The 22,333-nt window shown below is 34.2% G+C and overlaps 1 protein-coding gene across 10 annotated transcripts in view; it reads right to left on the minus strand.

The window, feature by feature from the left end:
* Nucleotides 1–22,333, minus strand: part of LOC149420950 (uncharacterized) — a 496,980-nt gene that overhangs the window by 35,923 nt on the left and 438,724 nt on the right. For 9 of the 10 annotated variants that reach the window (XR_016302625.1, XR_016302624.1, XM_089635638.1 and 6 more), the window contains 3 exons: nt 18,078–18,339; nt 17,186–17,382; nt 15,093–15,263 (listed from right to left, as the gene is read on the minus strand). Coding sequence is in view for 8 of the 10 variants with exons in the window: in XM_089635638.1 (XP_089491764.1) it covers nt 15,093–15,263; nt 17,186–17,382; nt 18,078–18,339 (630 nt within the window). In the remaining 2 variants the exon portion in view is untranslated. The remainder of the gene's footprint in view (nt 1–15,092; nt 15,264–17,185; nt 17,383–18,077; nt 18,340–22,333) is intronic. The other variant, XM_089635634.1, reaches the window with a different exon arrangement.

A 22,333-nucleotide genomic window follows, 5' to 3' on the forward strand; every position in this document is an offset into this window, starting at 1 on the left:
GAAACTTATGCCATTAATTTTCACTCTGTTGATAATAAAAATGCTGAATATCTTCAGAGAGATTCCGAGAATTAATAAGCAATATGATTACTAGTAAGGGGATCTTTTCCATAGTAAGAAATATCGTATAACAGTTTTATATTTAGAGATGGATGTAATGTGAAAATATAAAATTTATTTGGATATTATTCAAACAGTTTCTATCACATAATCAAAAATCGAAAAAAAAATCCGCATTGTGAAGAAAATTTGTTATTTAAATTGAGTTTGATTAAATTAATTAATCGTCTAAAAAACGAGCAGGGTTAGATGACATATTTTAAAACAATCTGCTCCTGTTGTGCAATCAAGATAGAAATCGCAAACGATAGCCGGCAACATTTCGCGAAATTGACTCGTATAACACCCCGGCGCTAAGGGTAGATTTCCCGTGACGATAAAAATGTATTTGACACCCTTAGAGTCGGAGGACAGTGGTGTGCCTCTCTCGCCAGCGGAATGCGACTAGCGTACTAGTGCTATACTGACACTCTTCACAGCTTCCGTCTCGCTCCGGAATTGGCTAAGTGCCGCCCTTGTTCAGTTGAGAGTTGGAAATTCATTATACCCTGACTCCAGTGTGCCACGTTGGTCTGGAGCCAAGAAATGTATCCTACACTGACAGCCAGTGGCGTGCGTTGCGAGAGAAAATGTTGCGTCATAAGTTATCGGAATACAATCTCGAACACTCAAAAACTGGCACAGTTGTAAAACCATACATTAAAGATATCAAAAAACCCTTGGCAAAAATATGTATGTTAATGCATTGACAAAATATTCACAACGTGATTCTGTGATATTGCATGTAAAAAATGAAAAAAAAAATCGATCAATACATTGAAAAAAATGTTTTGAATTTTTCGAAGTGTGTTGGTGGATTGAAACAGGTTTATTGTTCAAGGGTAAAAGTTTATGATGGAACATAGCAGGAAAACGGCAAGGTTAAGTCGCATTCAGGTGGAAATAAAAAGCAGCATAAGAATACGCCATTGTGAACTGATGATTACGATACCGGGTGCTTTTTTTAAAGGCCTACTTAAATGGGGGTTTAGATGATATTATGACAATGTTGTAAATTAAAGACAACAACACAAGGAATGCGAATTTTAATAAAAGTAAAAGAAATTGCACGGACACTGCGCGCCTCTGATTTACATATTATGTATCATACAGATACGATATATCAAGCCATAGTGTTGTTAACACACAATATAAAAAAGTACCAGTTTTCAAAGGGAAAATTTTGGCCATTTTTAGAAACTTAATGTGGTAGTTTGGAACTCGTGTGAGAATTAATTAATAGATAAAGATAAATGGTCACACTGAAATAATATCCACTCATTTTTATAAATACCAGGGGGTGTTGTAGATACCTGGTCATGTCAGGCCTGATGCTGAATTAGATATCTTAAGAGGAGGAGTCAGTAGGGAATGAGGTATGTTCAAGACGTCCAGGAGATACTACGTGGAGGAGTCAGTGAGGAATTAGATATCTTACGATGAGGAGTCAGTGGGGCATGGGTATGTTCAAGCAAAACCTCCTAGATTTAGGAGGTTTTGGTTCAAGACGTATAGACGTAATCCGGGAGATACTACGTGCTCAAGAAGCAGATTGACGACGGTTAAGTCAAGAAGTCTTAAATCAAGTCTGTCAAGGATTAATTATCTGCAAAGGAATTGATGTGATTTATGATTATAATATCTGAATTGCCGTATCCAAAACGAAAAACAATAATTATAGGTACTTGACCATTTTTAATTCTGTGTTCTTTAAAAAATCTACAAAGTACAAAAACTACCATTCAAATTCTGGGCAATTTTACTTACATAAAAAGAGGGTTTTAATGTATTAATAATCAGAAAATAATAGAGCTGACGAGTGTTTGATAGCGTCACCGAATGGTACTAACTTTGATTTCTCGATAAGCGTAAATTAAAATTTATAAATAAACATAATAACATGTTACTACTTAGGTATAAACATATATTTATTTGAAAACAATGCTAGGCTAATAATGCATTGATCGCGAGGAAATAAAAATATACACCTAAATATATTTAGTCATATTCCATCGTGTTTTCAATTTGGGAGGCTGGTATGGGTATCGCCGCCACGAGAATCATTTATTGGATAACCAACACCTCTGCCATAGGTCCCCCCAAGTGGTTCGCTACTTTTGGTGACTTAGCAAGGGTGCCCGGATTCATGGGGTGAGGTTTGTCCGGGTCTTTGCGATATATGCGTCAGCCCACCGACTGCCTGGCAGGCTGGTTCGGGAGACGCTGGTTGAGGGAGACCTTTTGATCTCCCAAGTAAGACTCTTTCGGAACATTGCCTTGCGCCGCAGGGGGAGGGGTGGATTCATACGTCCTTCACTCCTGGAGACACTGAACCCGAGATTTCTATTCACCCTTCATACCCTTTTCCTTTCAGAACTTCCTCCCCTTCTTTGGTGGAGCTAATGCAAAAGAAAAGAAAACGCTGGGTATCCTGAAACTAGAACAGGGGTAATTACGTTGACGGTGTCCTGTTTTTGGCCTCTTTAGAGACATTGCAGACGTCAACCGCCAGTCAACAGTAAAAAACTCAAAGAAGTTACCCGTACAACGACAAACCACCTATGCAATAATCGATAGGCAATACATAAAAGCGTTTTGTATTCACGTTATTTGAAGTGTAAAATAAACAAAAAAAAATGTAAAACTAAAATCAGTTAATTGTGCGGGGTCTATTTGGAAAGTCTGCTCGTTGAATTTACACCAATACAGTGCACTCAGTATGCGCATTTCAAAGCGGGCTTTTGTATTTAATATAGCCAGGAATATATCCCATAATGCCGAATCGATTTCAGTTGGTCAGCTACATACACGCGTGGCTTATCATAAGGGCCAGAATGAAAGGGATTTCATGAATAAAATATATCGGGAAAAATGTACAGAATAAAATCTGTGTGCGAAAGGAAAAAGGGGTGAGTGAAAAAAATGATACATTATATAAACTGACATACAATAATACCCATACAAGATCCCAAACGAGTTAAATATGTAAACTCACCCCGATTGTTTATATAAACAGTGGATAGGTAGGAGATTAATTCCTCGGCAGGCTAAGTCCTCCATCATGACACAAGCAACATTGTCCGCATACTGAGGTAAGTGATAGTAGGAGATTTTCAAAATATTGTCAGGTTATTCGTAACACGGGAAAGTTGTTGTTGTTGTCTTTTAAAAAAAATATATTAATAAAATAAAAATAAAAACATATAAATTGAAAAAGTTCGATAACACAAAAATGTATGCATTTTTTTGCTATTAGGCAAGTTTAATATTTGAAAAACAAGGCAAAACATCAACATATTTCGCTAAAAGATAATTTAGAGTAGGTAGGTAATTATCGCATTCTTCTCCCAAGTACAAACTTATGTTTTCTAGGAGGTTCAACTACTAATAGGTATTATCATTTCATAAAATAATTAATTCCTAAATTTCCTAAAATGAGAAAATATGGACAGTAAAAAATCTTTTTTCGAGTACAAACGTTTTGTGTGCAAAATAAAATATTCATTGATTTTGGTAATTATTTATTGCGAGACAACCTTTGCAAGATCAATAAAATTAAAGGCACCATAACAATACCGAAATATCTATTGAAAATGTATAGTAATTTTCCCACATGTAAGAATTAAGGTATTGTACTGAAAATGCCATTGGTAGACATGTATTATGAAAATAAAACAATTACTTTTAATTTAAACCACGATTTAAATGATTCATATAATCTACCAATATATATACATTATATTACACAGAACATAAATCCGTACCGAAGGGCCATTATTGAGTCATTTGATAAGTGGTATAAAAGTAAATAGAAGTTTTATTAAAAAATGAGAACATTTCTTACCAATGGCAATGGCGGCTCGTGACTTTTGGGTTTACAAGAGTGCTAATATTACAAAAATGGCATTCTTGATGTTGTTAACCGAAAACGATTTTTATTTTTTTTCGAAAATGAAGATTTTCATACAAACTGAAATTTCCTGAAAATCTTCATACATAAAATCGAATTTAAAATTAAAATCGTTTTGGACTAAACAGCACCAATAATGTCAAATTTGCAAACCTAGAACCCTATCACACTCACAAGTCACGAGCCGCCACTGCTTGCCAGTTGTAAAATTTAGGGTGACCGCAAAAGCAGGTTTAAGATATATTAATACTATTTAAGGCAATGCCACATATATTACAAACGGCACTTAATATAACTCTTCGTAGTTGTGAGGGGAAAATATAGGAATTTAGTATTCAGGTAGTACACAATCTACCGAGGAGGGTGGATTGTTGTCATGGAGGAATAGAGATTGTTGCACTACGACTTAACCTTTAAGAAAAACTCTGTAAATTACTAATTACTTAATAAAGTAAACTTTTGTGATAGTGAAAATGCCACTTTCAAAATATTTTTTCGGAAACGATCCATTGTTAAAAAAAATCTGAATAACTCAATGCATAAATTAATCATATTGATAAAAATTCGAATAAATTCTGAAATTCAACACTCATGACTATTATTTTTATCATCTTTCAGAAAATTTCAATTCTTACTCAACTTTTAAACGGGACAATTAAAATAACTCCTCGGAATGAAACAGAATTAGAAATAAAAAGTGGATAAAACAAAACGTGTCCAAACTAAAAATGTCTGCCGATTGATTTATGTATTTGTCGCCAGAAATTTGGCGTAGTTGTTTGCAATGGTACAAAAATATGGCATCGGTGTCGTTGTTTTATAAAGAAACGCGGTTTCATTTTATTAAAAAAATGTCTTAATCAGAACCCGATTAATTGCAAATATCAATCAATTATTTCAATGATTGGCAAATAGATACTTCGAAATCTGTACGTTTCAATCTATTGCAGGATTCGAAATATGATGTAGATGAAGTGCAGCTTGACATGGTTATCGTAACAAAGTGTTAAGATAATAAGAGTCCTTGGGTGGCATACAAAAATTGATACATTTTAGAGGATTTGTGAAATGATAAAATTGTTTTTTAAAGCAATATAATATATATTTTAATACACACACATGCGTAGATTCAATAGCATTTTATCGTGTTTTCCAGTGGCCTCCAAATGTTAGTCTTTAAAGCGTGTACCTAGTAGGAAACCAGTTTTGCGAAATGTGATATTCTTCAAAAACACTCATCCCATAACCTTTTTCCTCTTCAAGCTTATTTGTTCAAGCCTTCCGAGCTACTCTTAGTTCTATGTTTATACGAAAATAATATTACGTAAGTATGCAAGTTCAGGAAGACGTATAAATCAATGGTTATCTGAGTAGGTTTATACCAAATTACTCACGTAGTATATTTACGAGAGTGAATTGGAAAACGTACATGGATTTTAGCAATTCCACTCGCTTTGTTGTCTTTTGGAAACTACAAGTGTGAGGAGAGAATTGGATACATCTCCTAGAGAAGTAATTCCGTCTTTTATCTCGAGGAAAACTTATCATCGCTGTACAGATTAAGGAAACAAAATTATCACAAAGAATTCCTTTGTACTTCTAACACATGCTCGGCATGCATTAAATAATAATATACAAGCGTTAATCATAAAGAAAACTATTTGGCAGTAATTCAGTAACCAGTCCAGTGTAATTATCATCACGTACATATCGTAAAATACACATTCTGTATACAAATAATGAAACATTATAAATTGAATTTAAAAATATTATACCTTATTGTAGTAATTTTACTGCAAACTAATATTAAAAAACCCGTAGTTTTAATAATAATAATAATTCAATACAGACATACACCAAAACGTGAAGTCATATAATATGTATGGAAGATAGAAAAAACGCTTCTTATCTACAGTAAATAATGTCCAATATTATTAATCGTGTAGATTTAATAATATAATGTGTGTAAAATCTTCAAACTGACTCGACTTGACATAGCAATAATTTTCCTCTATGTTACCTGTTTGTACCTATAACTAAAGAGCTTTTTTAATATTAATTTATCAGTTATCACTGACAGCACGGACAATAACCATAACATGTATTTAAAAAAACTCTAACTTTAAGCCACAGTTGTACATATGTATGTGATAATCAAAAGTTAAGGGTTTTAGTCGCAATTCACCAGCTATATAAGTCTTAGACGCAAGGCACTAATTATAAAACGTTACACCTCCGAGTATTTGTTGTCGCTTGAATTAACATTCAAAATTAAGTTCCAGTATTTTACACATATTGTTGGCAGCAGGTGTTAACCGAGTTCATTACATTGTAACCGTAGATATTGACATAATATGCAGATAGATATTATCTTAACTATTTACGCATTGCCATACCAACCATTACAGGTGGAGGCTAAGAGCCATTGAAATGAATATGCAATGAGGTGAACGCAAGTGCGATATGCAATAGAGATTCGCGATTAGAACTAATTAGCAGGTAGATGCATTCTAAATACTTGGAGATATGCACAACTATTAAACGTTAAATTGAGTAAACTATCAGATGTTCACTGTGAAGATACAGAATAAGAAATTAACATTCGAAAGTTTAAAAAATCTTATTCTGTGATGCAATTACATAATGTGCTGACGTAACTATACGCATCTCCTTATAACATATGGTCTCTCATTAACCCAACCTATTACCCAATTACCTGTCCCATTCTGCAAGTGTTGGAATACGTACCTGAGTGACCTTGCGACAATTGTACCGGTCAGTTTATTACGGACACTTCTGCAGTGATCCTTTAGTGCCATTATATCGATTCTTGACAAAACGTGCAGAAAAATAAAAATAAAATAATGTAAAAACTAGTCCAATTACTATTTTTACTCTGATGAAATGAGTGCTTTTACTGTAAAATACTGCAAATGTTGGTAAATGGAAAAGGGTTACGCAGTCTTTTTCATAAAAAACTTAAATTTGTATTTGAGGCCAAAATATTCAACCGAACTGAATCATTATTTGTTTTAAATCAATTAGTGTGGCTAAAATTTAGTATGGATGTGTGCTACTTAATTTATTTGTGTTTCAAATTATAAAATAAGGCAATTAGAGAAATTGCTTTTTAACGATTTTAGAGGCAAATTATTTGATGGTAATTCTAAAAAAATAGTATTTTTGTCTTTTTTTCTATGCAAATAAAATGAAACAAAAAAATATGAATTATTAAAAAACTCAAAGATTTAATTTTCAAACGACCGATTTACGTTGCAGCATAAATTTGTCGTACTTATGTATGTACATTTTTAATTCACAAAAAACGCCCTTTTCACGATGTTTTATTTCTAAATTTATATTTCATTGTATATGCATAGTAGGTGGGGAAAGTACATTTTTTTGAATAATCCTCTTCAAGCCGTTCTGATTTTTCCAATTAGGTAATACAAATATCGATGATCAGATATTTTCATATTCGATCGGATTTCAATGGCTCATAAATAATTTTAAAAGTATCATCAATTTCTCATCGCCTAAATGCCAGGGCACCAGGACGCAAAGGGGTTAAGTAATCACCGCCAACTTCTCACGATTGAGAAATAAGAAAAGCGAGATCAAATTATGAAAAGAAGAAGCGCCCGGGACTGTGAAACGTTCCACGGCTTACCGAGTCAGGGAGGAGATCAATCATTTAATTCTCGAGCGATATATCAACGGAGCAACGGTTACACAAAAGCTGCGAAATGCGAGTGACGAGCTTAGCGAATAGCGAATAGCACACGGCCGGAATTATGAATCACCGTTATTAATCTCACGTGTAAATCCTTACAGATTCTGATCTTCGAGAAGAAAGGACGCTGCTTATTCATGAAAGGGTGTTGGGGAATAAATCGACGAAATTTCTAGGAAATTAAGAGAGTGTTGTTTATTAGTAAGTGAGGCTTTCTACCCTAATCCTTTGTCTATGTGTTTGAAAGAGATCTACGAAGGAAAAAGATAATCTCATATTTGAGACGAAGGTTCTTAGTATTAATATGAAAATCCCAGAGTTGTTCTGAACGCTTTCTCTATAGAAGACCTTAAAAAGAGGAATCTGATATGATCTATGGTTTATTTTATTTGAAATGCGTAAGTATTAATTGAATTGATTGTTACCTATTGGTTCACAGCTTACAATATAATTCACTAAAATTAAATTCTTTCCAAGAAAATTCAGCTATACCTCAAACAATACAATTATTGTTTACTATGTCGACAAATAACAAAAGAAAACTGTTACATTACAGTGAAGTAAAGTGTAATTTTATTTAAAGTACAAATTAAATTTGTCAGATGGAATAACCCCTTGTTACTAAGATAATTTATGGAGAATTTTACAAAGGTTTAAGTATTGAAAATATTTACTAAACTTGAATTCACAGTACGAAAGAGCTGAGAACATTGAAGATTTTAAAGAACGCTTGAATTTTTCCTATAGACAGCAGATATTCAGCTATAACGCTGAAGTTTTTATTTAAAATAATTTCATACAGGCATCATACAATAAGTTACTGCACCCGTCTCAGATCGTCAAGAAAAAAATATAAAAATGAATACCGAAAATTACTTGAAAACGAAAATGAAATATAAAGTGGTCGTGAAATAGAAATTGTATTAAAAAGTACGGAGTGGATGCAAGTTGGGAATTCGCTCTGCTTGTTGGCAGTAACACTTCAAACAGCATCGTGTAATTTTGAAGAATGAAGGATCGCATTGCACTGCAACTTGTGTGCAACTTTTTCAACAAATACGCTTCACAAGTTTGAGAGCAAACATATGTTTGTAAAAGAAACAAGTGAAAAGGGAACACATGACGATAGAAACTAACTCTAATATTGTATTGCAAGAAGTGAAAAGTCGCTGTCATTTTGCCGTAAAGACGGCATTTTGTACACAGGGCCGACCCTGAACAAACGCGGTGAGTAAAATTTTGACGCCCCTTGTCAAAACGAGTACATGTATAGGTAGGTGATTACTGTTATCAATAATATTCTAATGATTTGTATTTTCTTATAGCGCCGTTTTTGTGAAAAATAATAGTTAGGTGTTAAGTATTATATGCGCCTTGAAAATTCGGCGCCCGGAATCGGACTGCTCTAATTGCGCCTGCACAGGGCCGGCCCTGTTTGTACGAAATCTGTTAGAACCTAAAAAATTACATCCAGTAAAATCGTCATTTTGAACGAAGATTCTTGAAATCGATAGGGTTCGAAACTAAACATTTTATTTTATTTTAATATTACATTTAACAACAATAATGACGTATTGCCCATCCACTAGGGGTGTGAAACGCCAGTTTACAGAGTAGTCGTTAGCTAGGTTTATTTTCTTTTGTTCATTTGTTTTTATTTTCAGCTAATATATGGCGAATATATTTTAGTAAAAATCAAGGAGTTTTACAGATCAGGTTGAAACGAATCGTATTGTCAAACCTTCAAAATATTAAGCCATCCGTAAAAAGTTAAAACTAATGAAAACTAGTATTTAAGGCTGTGCAAGGTTTCTGTTCTGTGAAATTTTATTTACTTTACTTTAAAGAAGACTTAATAAAAATAAAAATGAAAGCAGGGAAAAGGTTAGATTTATTGGATAAACTGACACAAAAATATTTAATAGACAAAAAATTGCTTTCTCTTAATTTGGACAATAGTGCAAAGACAAATTAATATGGTAAAGAGTTTAGGAACTATGGACTAGCTATGAAGTAAGGTTTTCAATTTAATTGTTTATTAATGGGGATGACTTTCTGAAGAGCGATTCTTAGAAAACGCACAAATTCCAAAGATTTGATATTTTTGTCACGTTATTTCACCAATTTATTATTACGGTAAATTTACTTTATCTGTTTTGCAGAAGTAATTGGCAAATTGGTTATTGATCAAACCTTACTTATATACGGCTTAAGGGTAATTTCCAGGAGTTACAGACAATTGTCGAAAGAAAATGTGCCTACAAATAATTTGTAACGAACAATTATATATCTTCGCGGGAAACAAGAAAAACTCAGAGGGATGAATTCTGTGAAACCTCGGAATATATTTTTACGATTATGCAAACAGTTTCACTCTCCAGAGCCAATGGAATTGTGGGATCTATGCTCTCTAATAATTATAAACAATAATACAATAAATTAGTAAATGTTACCTACCTGTTTATAAGTAAATTAAAATAAAATATATTACAAATTTCTTCGTTACTGTGATTTCTTATACTTAGGATTTATTGTACATTAGGCAGCTTTCACCAATCAAATTAAGTGACTGTATTTTTGAATTGATATTGTATTTGAAACGTTGTTGGAGTAAAATTGATCATCCATGATAGGGTCTTACTGCCATAGGATTTATCTTACTACTATAAGTATGCAACTTGTTAGGTAGTCGAGCTATTATTACATGAATTTAGAATTGATAAACGTAATTAATACACAAAACTACACGTTTTATCACTATGCACTTTCAAAGTATGCACAAGAGAATTCTTGATTCAAACCAAAATAGCTTTACTAGGTAGTATACAGGATGTATCAGGATCTACCAAACAAACTTCAATCAGTGATTCCTGGGGTCACTCAGTCGAGTAACCGTCCAATCCCGACCCTAACATTGTCTTCACTGGTCACTTAGTCGAGTAACCGTCCAATCCCGACCCTAATATTGTCTTCACTGGTCACTTAGTCGAGTAACCGTCCAATCCCGACCCTAATATTGTCTTCACTGGTCACTTAGTCGAGTAACAGTAATCCTTATAGTACCATAATAAATTGTCAAATTCCTAAGAACAACTATAAAATGTTTTACTACAGCAATCGTTGGTAAAAGTTCGTCGGGTACGTTCTGATACATAATGTATAAGAAATAGTATTTAAAAAAATTGAACCTAGAAATCAATTTCGTTGTTTAGCTATAGAGTAAAACAATACCTTAAATAAATTACGATATTAAGATATCATATGCATAGCGCCCTTGAGGTGATTTTGCACAAAAACGACGCTATACAAGGTCATCCAATTATTATTATTATTTATTATTAATTATTATTACAAATACGTATATATTACAGAGATAGATAATATCTAGTTGGTATTGCAAATTAATACAAACAAAAGCAAAATTTACACATGAAACGTGGTTTTGGGAGTGAAAACGAAGAGAATTAATATTACGTAAATACGTACTGATTAGGTATAATGAGTAACAACTTTGCCTTCAGCGATTCTAAAAATATTGATCCAATGTATTAATTCCATAAAGTTCATGGAAATATTCCTGTAAAAATATCTTAAGACAAATAAAATGAGAGATATACTGCGTGGAGAAAAATGACATACATTAAATGATATGATGAAATGCGAAAAGTTTCAAATTTTCATGAACTCGTGTTCCGACATCGTTATGATATATTCGTAATTTACTAAAAGTTTATCAGAAAAACTGAATTCGTTAAATTCAGTTTTTTTCGGTAACGCTTAGGACGGGTTGTTTCGGAGAATCTGAATAATTCATCAAATTTCAACGTTCATTTTCAAGTTTTGTGAAAGATTTTTTCAAGTTCTGTTTTTATTTCAGTTTTCTCAAGCAACTAGCCTACAATGATATAAAAACAGAACTTCAAGAAGTCTTTCACAGAACCCGAAAATGAACGTTGAAATTTGATGAATTGTTCAAATTCTCCGAAACAACCCGTCCTAAGTCTATCTCCAACTGCTGGAAAATGATTTGAAATTTAGAACAATGACAAAGAAAACTTTGCAAATTTCGACAGCATTTGTTTGAAAAAGACAGAACAAGTTATTAAACTATTGGAAGTAAGCCGTTGATGTTTATCGTGTGTATAATCTTTGAAAAGAAGGAATTCAACTATATTGAAATTGCTTATATTTTCGCAGTGTTGTGGCTCCAATAATTACCACGAGTTATCGCAGTGGAACTTATGTGATTGTGTTGTGCTAGAACTAATAATACTGTAATGTTGTGTGCTGCTTCGTGGTGAGTGATTGGTCTCCCTTTTTTCCTTCTTTCATACCTTGTGTCATCCAAATACATATGATCACCCAATTTCAACAAACTTCATCCATTTCGTTTCGTTTCAAATTTATTAACAGTCCATTATTCATGTTTCCCTGTAATTCGGAGCAGTTTCGGATGCGACAGCCTGCAATCCCTTTTTAATCGGAATTACCAATAATTGGAAGAGATTCTTAATAAATTAGCAATACTCTAGTGTGCCAAAAGAAAATAAGGTATCTAGTAATTCTATAAATTAAATAGTATGAGAAATAATATTACGTGAAAGTAGTATAATTATATTGAAACATTTAGATCGTTAATACAATTTAAAGAAAAATTTTATAAGCTAATTTTAAATAAGAAAGTCTTACGCATTTTACAGTTTTGACGCACAAACAAATACTGCTCGTTATTTCAAAATGTAAATTAGTATTAAAATTTAAGTTTCCATCCGACCCGAGTAGAAAATTTATTTATTTTATTTATTTATTTATTTATTTATCAAAAGAAAGTACATTATAATTGAATATTTAAATAATTTATTTCCAGACCGAACTTTTCGATTAAAACTGATGATTAAATTTCGGTGCATTTGGTACATAAAATAATGACTGTATAATTAACAATTTATAACCAAAATTAAAGAATTTGGGATGTAATATTTAGCACGGCTAAAGGTATTTATTATTAATTGTACATAGCAGAAAGCACAGATAAATTTTAATTAAAAGTTAGTACGGGATAGGTTTTATTTGTAAAACCATAACATAATATGAACAACTACATCATCGAGTCTGCCAGTTAGTGGATATACAGATTGACGAAGAATGAAAATGACTAACTGAACATTAAAAAATTATTTATCTAATGGTATGATACGAGTTAATTATAATAAGTAGAGAGAGAGAGAGAGAGAGAAGTAAACGCAAACGGTGCTTTGCCACGTCAAGCAATACAAATGTTAATAAATGTAACAGTGAGAAAACTCCCTTATCGTGTGAGAGTATGAAACTACTTTTAATTCCATCATAATATTTCTTTCTTCAGTAGCAGTACCTTTTTATAGAAAACATTGATTATTCACTCAAAGAAAATTATTTTGGTAACAGAAATTCTACAACAGTGCTTTATTCAAGCAGGGAATTGACTGTATCTTTAACACGTAGAAAAAAAAGAGCTGATGTTTATATTTATATAACATGCTAACTTAAAGCTCTTTAAAACTCAAACAATTATCATCCAACCAGATGAATAAAGGGTGATTGCTCAACTGCGAAAATCCACTTGACACCATCGTGAAAATAAATTCATGAGCCTATTGATTTTCCGCACGAGCAATAGGGATTTAAGGGGTTTAATTGAAAACAGGGTTTTTCTGGCTTCGAAATGGAACGAAACAGGGAAGATCAGATTTATTCGAAAGACTTTATTAGAACTTTAATCCGAGGGGAAGAAACAGCTCTCAAAAGATTAACAATTGTATGGTCGATGGTTTGTAGTTGAAATCGAGTTTGTGTGGCGTAATACCTAGTTGTGTCGATACAATGACGGGTCCTACTTTTGCTGATGAAAAAAGTTGTGGTTCGTAAGGCCAGGGGTGGATAGAGGGATGGGGGTTGAAAACTTTTTTATTAAAATTTCCCCATCAGCCTCAGGATAGTTAACGAAGACCCGAATAGCAAGTCCGCCTAAACCCGAAAACAATAGCCAACAAGCCAAAAGATTTTATCATCCGTTCACGGGAGTTTTAACGACAGTGAGGCAGAAAAACACTTTGGTTTGTGTCACAAATGTTGCTGGTAATTTTGTTCTCTGACGTATTGTTTTACCAATCTACAAAAGTTAGGACACTTATCCAACGACATATTAATATACTCTGAAAATGTTATGTAATAAGCAGATCGTAAAGTAAGGGGTATATGGCTTATCCATAAAGGTAGAATATTGAGGAAATAAATGGTAATATACCTCATATTCATGATCAATAAACGGTTAATCCTTATTTTACTGCAGGCATCTTATACAAAGCCATTTTGAAACTTTTATAAATAAAATAATATTTGACACAAACAAAAACAGTAGAACACGAATATGAAACATTATAAACATTTAATAACCGTCGTTCTGAATAATATCTACATATCACATAGGTATTTCAATTTATTAAACAATATCACATGCGAGGCGTAAATAACAATTACATACAAAAATAAAATTACTAAAAGGCGAGTAACACATAAAAGGCAACATAATTAAAAAGTTCAACACTATATTACTTAAAACTTACCTTAAATGAATTGAAAATAATATCACAAAAAGTAACGTAAATCTTAAAGTGATCAGATTTGACAATTCAATTTATTTAATCAAATTGTCAGAATATAAGAATAAAATTCGTGTTCTGTGTGTGTTGCATTATGGTACATTATATGTAGTGTGTGTTGAAATAATGTGGAATCAAAGTAAATTAGATAATTAGTCTGTCCCGAGATTTTAGCGACCATTGGCTTTGTACCATTTTGTAATTACTGTAATAAAAAAACACAAAATAACTTTAAATTAAAATAAAATAAAAAAAAAATGTAAGAAAAAAGTTTACTCCTAAATAATGTTTAGATTGTCGTTGGATTGCGAATAGAGGATTTCTTAGAATTCAATTTGTTGGTTAATAAACTGAAAGTGAATTTGGATTTTCCAGTTAAACGTTATTTTTTCAGTTATATTATAAGAGAAGATAAACGTTTAATTGTGATTTTGACAATGCGGCGTCTTCTAGGTGGCTTGTTTTATATATATATATATATATTAGGCGACGTGCTGCCAATCGAGCAGAATAATACCTTTTGTCACAGGTGAGGGTGAGGAACGGAGCGGCGGAATCCACCTAATTCGAGAATCAACCGCACGAGTGGTTACTGACACGATGGCGACCGAGATCACATTAGCAAGAGATAATTAATGTGAAGTGATGGTGCTTCAATTTGGTGGACATAATATTTGTATGAATATTTGAATGTATTTATGGAGATTACCGTCGTTGATGAACGGATACATCTGCCTGAGGTCCACCTCCTCCTCCTGATCCTCAAAGTCTTCGTCCACAGGCATCGCTGGAGGGAACTCCTCTTCTGGCGACCTCTCGGAGCCGTAACCCTGGTCACAGCCTGGGTCCTGAAGTTTCCACACTGGGTCCAGGTCCCCTGCTGCAAAACCAACCACCCATGTGTCAATAAGGATTGCTGCCATCGACTCAAGTGACCCTTACCAGGTCCCTCTCTACCACACTCTAGGTAGGCCTTAGGTATGTGTCATTTTCATCCTATATGAGAGTAATGATTTGTTGCGATGCTCACAAGTCGGTGGAAATGGAAGACGTTGAAAAAGTGCGAAAAATGCAGAGGATGTACGAAGAGAGGGTCAAACGTTAGATAGAAAATTAAACAATTCAAATTAGAAATCACAACGCCACAAAGTGTTAATGAGCATAAAGCACCCAAAAATAACTGCCAAAGGTTTCTACTTACGGTGTGAATTTGGATTCATGAGCAATGGTAAGAAGGAAAGTTTTAGTTTTCTAACAGCGATACTCGACAGGAATCAGGAGGAAAAAACTAAATAAAGTCAAACTTCAATTGGGTGGGCTTGTACGTTACAGGCAGTTGGTTTGATTACTCGTGCAAACCCTCGCACACGTGATTTTAAAGTTGACTCGGGATCTTTGTTCGCTTTGTGTGCACTACTATTATCGGTGAATCGATTCGAGACTGCCCAACACACAACACACGGAACCCGGATTCTGTTGCGTACCTTTTGTGGGGAAAATTGATTTTATAAGGGTAGAGTAGAATAATGAAAAATAAAAAAGGTTAGGCAAAATCGAAAAAAAACTAAATACCGCGGTGTACTAAAAAAAAAAAAAATAATATAAGAAAATAAATTATTTGGAGGCAAGGATTTAAGACGTTGTTATTTTAATTTATTAAAATAAATCGCCGTCTTAAATATGATGTTTTGTGTGAGAGAGAGTGGATTATGCAAATGAAACAAAATCAACAAAATAATTAAATAAATAAGATGCAACAAAAATATTCGTGCTGACAATCAAACATAGTATGTATGGAAGTGGCGGTACATGCTTCAAGACAATAATCCAGTACACTTATATTTACATAGCTGGGTTATATTTTAAATTGCGATTTAATTAAGTCAGAAACAATCAAAAAGTTCAGGTCTCCCTCGGGGATAAGTTCTTCGACTTAGAACTTGAAGGTTTTTTAATATCCGTTACGGAAACATGCAAGCTTAATCGAAAACTCAAGTTATCCCAGAGTTATTCTCAACACATTTAAAAACAACATAATTAGCATCAAGTCTATATATAATGCACATGGATAAACAATAATATATCGTAAGCTTACAAGGAAAATTCCTTTTTTTCTACAGACCACTATGAGCACGTCAAATTAAGGCATTTATCGACAAGTAATCCAGATATACAATATGTACATTATATAAAATTTTAATTTTAATTTCAAGTTGATATTTTTTCAATAAGTTACCGATAAAGATAAGTGCGTGGATTTTCCTTATAACCTCCGATATAAATATAATTTCGACGGTGCGGTGCAGAACAAACATAGTTTTAAGTGAAGTTTAGGTTATACAAATCTATGTGACAACATCAAGAACATTTTTTTTAAATCGACTGGTAAGGTTATCAATCTTGGGTTCGCAAATAGTCAACTATCGCGTAATAAGCATTAAACTGGTGTGAAATGGTTTTAGCTGCATTTAGTGCTTCCCATCCCTCCAATTCTCCTTCTTTTCCCCCCCACCGTCTCCTGACAGTGACAGGCGATGAGTAATGGCAAAGGAGGACAAATAGAAATCGATATTTTTTGTATGTCTGGAGTGATTAGGGGTAAAGTCCAACTAAAACCAACTTAAACTTATTGATATTTTAGTTTGATCTTTAAGCTCGCTACTCGACGAAGAAACGTTTGCAGAACGATGTTTTTTTACAAAGCGATCTGCAGAACGAGGTATTTCGCAGTGTTACACATATAAATCATTGTTAATTGCACAGAACACATATAATATGAGAGTTTATTTGGTGTGGACTAACCTAGCTTGCACGCGTACTGGTGGCTGAACTTGCGCTGGTGGTGGGGCTGGTGGGGCTGGTGATGGTGTCGGTGCGGCGCGGGACGGCCGAAGGAGCGCGTGTAGTTGTTGTTGTCGGAGGGCGCGCAGTCACCGCAGCGACCGCAACCACCGCACGCCAGGCGCCGCCGCCCGTCCAGGTGGCTTGGGAGCGACCTGCTGGGGTCAATAGGGGCCCCACATTAGTAGGTACTGATAAACAACTTCAGGCAGAGAAAATGATGGACCTACTACCTGGGCCCATAACAACAAATCTTTAATAAACTCGACTGCTTACAAGATATTCAGTTTCACTTTCAATGTTCGAAACTATTGATTTAGCGCACTTCCTCAAATTCCACTTCTCTTTCTTTTCATCTTCCCTCTCTAATCTACGTCAGCTTCATATTTAACGTTCCAATCAACATTACTCACAACTTCTAAGCAGACGTCCGAGGTCCAATAAATTTATTTGTTTTCTCGTCCACTTAGAAATACCTAAAGCGACCAAACAGTCATATCAAAATTTTGACTCGAGTTGATACCTACTCCAAACATTACTCTACTCTCCCCAATCTTATGTCTTCCAATCAACGCCGTTTAAATAAACATGAAACTCAGATGGTATTGACAGATCATTCCACATATATTGCTGGATAAAAGCCACATATTTTGGTTAGCTTAGGTTAGGGTGCATTCACAAAAACTCAGAGGTGGTAAAATGGTACTATTGGATAAAATATTCTTTCTTCCATTCTTGCGGTTAGGTTAGAGGGCGTTCTCTGAAACTAGAATATGAAAAGAGGCAGTATGGTCAGGTTATTCTGCATCCACTGCAGGTTAAAAGCCTAGGTTAGGTTAGGGTGCATTCTCACCTGTTCCACGTAGCCGCGTCCGAGACCGAGCCCGCGACCGAGCACGAGTCCCTGAGCGAGCTGACGTCGGGTGCGCCGCACAGGTCGCCGCTACTCTGCGCGCGTCTCCGGCCCTGTCCGCCGCCGTTAGCGCTGTTGCTGCTGTTGTTGCGGCCGTGCCGCCCGACGCTGGCGCCCATGGCGGCCGGCTCAGCCGCCTCTACGCCATCGCGGACGCAGAGCGCTGCCGGCGCCGGGGACGGGGACGGGGATGCGCAGCGTGCTGGGGAACAAAATATACTTGCTTAAATACATATCATATAAAACATATAACTGAATTTTAAATTAACCTACAAAATACATACATTGTATGGAAGATATTCAACTGTATGTATTATATATATGTACTTTGAGTCTTTGACATTATTTGGAGTAAAAAATCTAATTGAATAATCAGTAACTATTGGACAGTAAGGATCGGGTGGGAGGCTGGGCGGATACTAGACTGTGTGACCAGTGACAACATGTGGAAGTTTTTGGTTGTTTTTCGATTTTGAAAAAAAATCAAAGTCATCAGATTCCAAAATTTCACCTCTAAACTTTAAAATGTGGGCCTCACATTATGAAATAACATTAAAAAAAAAATAATGGTATCAAATAAAATAAAAAATTCCGCGTACCGCCAAAAGCTCTATTGAAACCATTATTTTGCTTTCTTATTACTTGTGACGTTTATGAGAATCATGGTAAGATTTCAAGGGACCTTTCACGTCAGATTATTTGGGGCATTACTCTAATACTACTTAAATAATAATATAACAAGCAATGGGGAAACGCAAAAACGAAAAGATATCTCAACACTCCCGAAATTTTTTTTCTGTTATTAAAGAAGACAAACATTCCCGGATTATGAATAACCGGACAATATTTGAAAATATATTACTACAACCAAAGTAAGCGGAAAATGTTGCCTGTGTTATGATGGAGGACTTGGCCAGTCGAGAAATTGAACACACGACGCCTGGGTGGGACCCAAACACGATGCCAACTCAGCTACTGACCGGAAAAACTGTATTTATCGAATTTACAATGGGTATAAACTAGTCCCTGTGGCAGGTTTAAAAGAAGGCTGCGTGTTTAAATAAGTCGGGAACAAATTATTACTTGACAGAAAATTCCACGAAGATATTTTGATAGGATTTTTTCCATTACTTTGCCAAAGCGAAGTTTTCAGAACAGAATACAGAAAAGTTTTTCCATTGTTTGAGGGGAGATTTTTACGCTTTTTCGAAGCTAAAAATAGACTCAGTAATTGCCACGTAATTTTGAAATGGAAAATGTCAAATTCGATTTTGGAAAAACAAATCCACTTAAGGATGGTGGAATCAAAAAGCATTAACCGAAAATATTTTTACCCCAGCTTGCCCTGATATAAGAAATATAAAAGACGGAACAAACACAAAAATTAATGTAGCTAATATATATCGTAGCTTCCATGGTAAAAACGAGGTTGTGAACTGAAAATAGTTTGGTTGAACTATGAATTCCAGACAGAAAGCTCTGAAAACTTCATAACGCCATAGCTCACCGATTGTATTTCCTACTTTAAAACCAAGAGATATCTGTCAAATATTACGAAGAAAACTATTTATGACACAAAAATAATTGTAAGAAATTGTAAAAATATTCTAAAACTACGCTACATAAAAAAACCGTAAAAAAATTACTCGTTTAAGCATGATCTGATCGTTTCAATTTCGTATGAATTGGAATATGGTATTGATCGAGGGTAGGAAAAGTAAGAAATACGAACAGAATTCTCGTATTCTGAACCCGAGCGAGAGTATATTCCCGTGTGGGCCAGACCCGCAATTCGCCCGAATGAACCGGGTAATTTCGGTAAATGTCAGTTCGACTTCGGACGGAAAATTCGCCCGTTTCGGGAGAGTTCGCTGCATTTGCCGTGAAAGGTTTTTTCAGCTTCCGTACCGTAAAATTCAAGTCTTTAACCCTTGTTTGACTGCCACCGTGAAAAGATTTGTATTGACGTATTTTTTGGTAAGGTATTGTTATAAGTATAAAGGTGAAGGGTTGATTATTTTGGTTTTTGCTATATTTCACGAAACTTTTATTCATATTTCCAGTTGCCTGCGGGCAGCAAATTACCATCAAGAAACGGGGAAGGAAAGAAGCTAGGGAAGAGGAATTTTAAGAAGAACTTGGCTATTCAAATCTGGTAAATTAATACGCTTAACCCTTTAAATATCAGGAACCCAAATTCGTATGATGTTTGGGGCCAAATTTGGTCTCCTAATAATTAAAGGTTTAAAGCCATTTCAAGATTCAAAGTGGTGGTTGTGGTGAGTATCGACATCTATCGATACCACCAAGAGGTCTAGCACGAAGATCGATAAAGCCCTACGTCAATACGATGTTGACCAAATTCGTTATGCAAAATTACTGGCTTATTAACGAACTTAGCTGAACTAACGAAGCTCTCAGAATGGAAAGAAGTCTTATACGCTGCGAGTTAAATCCGTTTAGGCTAATAACGCTACATTGGTTCGGACTTGGAGAAACCAAATTTGTCCACATAAAAAATTCTGAATAAAGACCCCACTAACTAATTTAAATCTCTTTTTGTGTCAAAAAGTAAATACGGGCTGCAAATGCATATTTAGGTGAGTATTTAAAATCAGCATTGTCAATTTCCTATTTTTTTTACGTAGTTGTATGACGTTTGATGTTTGGAAATTTCAATTCATAGTTTAGCGTTGCCAGCTTATAACGATTTCTTATGCATTGCGTTATCAATATCAGTCTGGCTATAAATAGCACGACCGTGCACGGGAAATCGTTTTTAAATCATCGGTAGTTACGACTATCGACCCGATAGAGAAAATTTATTGATTTCACTGTACTGGACCGCTTGTTGTCATATTTTAAAATAATTAGATTTTATCTAACAATAAACATAAAGTTGTATCACGTTTGAAAAATATAGTTTCTGTTTAAAATACCTTGATCTTAATGATGGAGAGTAAACGCAGATATGATATGATAAAAAAATTCGACTTAATCCAATAAAAGCACATTATTAAAAGATAGTTGTACAGCTAAAATATTGTCTGCCAAATTGGTTCATGTCCAAAAATAGTTTAAGTATTTAACGATTATATCCTAATGCATCGTAACCGCAGGCTATATGATCATAATTATAATTATCGAAATCGATCAATATCTGCGCGACTCATATTATTATATAAATGGTATTGATGCAAATATAGCCACTCGCAGGAATTTACTATCGGGATTAAAACAAAGAATTTACACTAGGATTTATAAATACCACGATTTAGTAAAATTTAAAAACGGTAAAATATTCGCACTCTAGGCGACACACCCCACTGTGGGAAATAATAAACGGCTATTGAAATGACATGATACTTGTGAATGTTGTTACTTTAAAATATTTATTTTTACAGGTTTTATACATTCACCCTAAACGATTTAGAAAACCATGTGACTAAATTAATTTAAATAGTAAAATAATATTTATGCAAGCTTGTGGAATAAAGGTAACAGTAATAATTGCTTTACTGATAATTATTGTAGGGCCTGAGAAGTTTTCAGGGACGAAATTCCCTTAGATTAGTATTTGAGCTCGGAATAATGTTCTGGGAAACTTTTAGCGTTACAACTCGCTCCAATGAGAATTCACCCCTAGTTTAAACTTTCTTAAGAAATTAATGCGAACAAACAGGATTTTATTTTTCATGGTCATAGTTTTGTCGGCTATTCCATTCTGAAAATTGCACGTTTAAATTTTATGTCTTTAAAAACAGAAATTTTCAGATTTTTTAAAAATTGTTCCTGGCCATCTCTAAGAAGCACTTCCAATTCTGTCGGTTTATCGCTGACTTCCTCTAGTTCATTATGTCTAATGAAGCGCTTTAACCCACCACGCCACCTATGTTGTATACCTTTTGTACCTTTAAAAAAATATATCTATGTTATATCCTTTTAAAAACGAATAGTAATACTTTTATAGAGAAGCCTCTCCGGTAAAAAGACTCCCCACACAGCATCCTAAAAAGATGAATATTTTTTTTTTTTTTTCGAAGAAATTTTTTTCTGAAAGCTTATCACTTTGTGATGTCATTATTTATTATATTAAAATACAAATAACTTTGTTTACATCACTTTAATATATATAACCTCTACATGTTTCATGAACAATGTTCACCTCATCAGGATATAGTATATACTTGCTCCTG

The sequence above is a fragment of the Hesperophylax consimilis genome, chromosome 9 (genome assembly GCF_061612785.1).
Source record: "Hesperophylax consimilis isolate HC1 chromosome 9, BYU_Hcon_1.0, whole genome shotgun sequence".
NCBI lineage: Eukaryota > Metazoa > Arthropoda > Insecta > Trichoptera > Limnephilidae > Hesperophylax > Hesperophylax consimilis.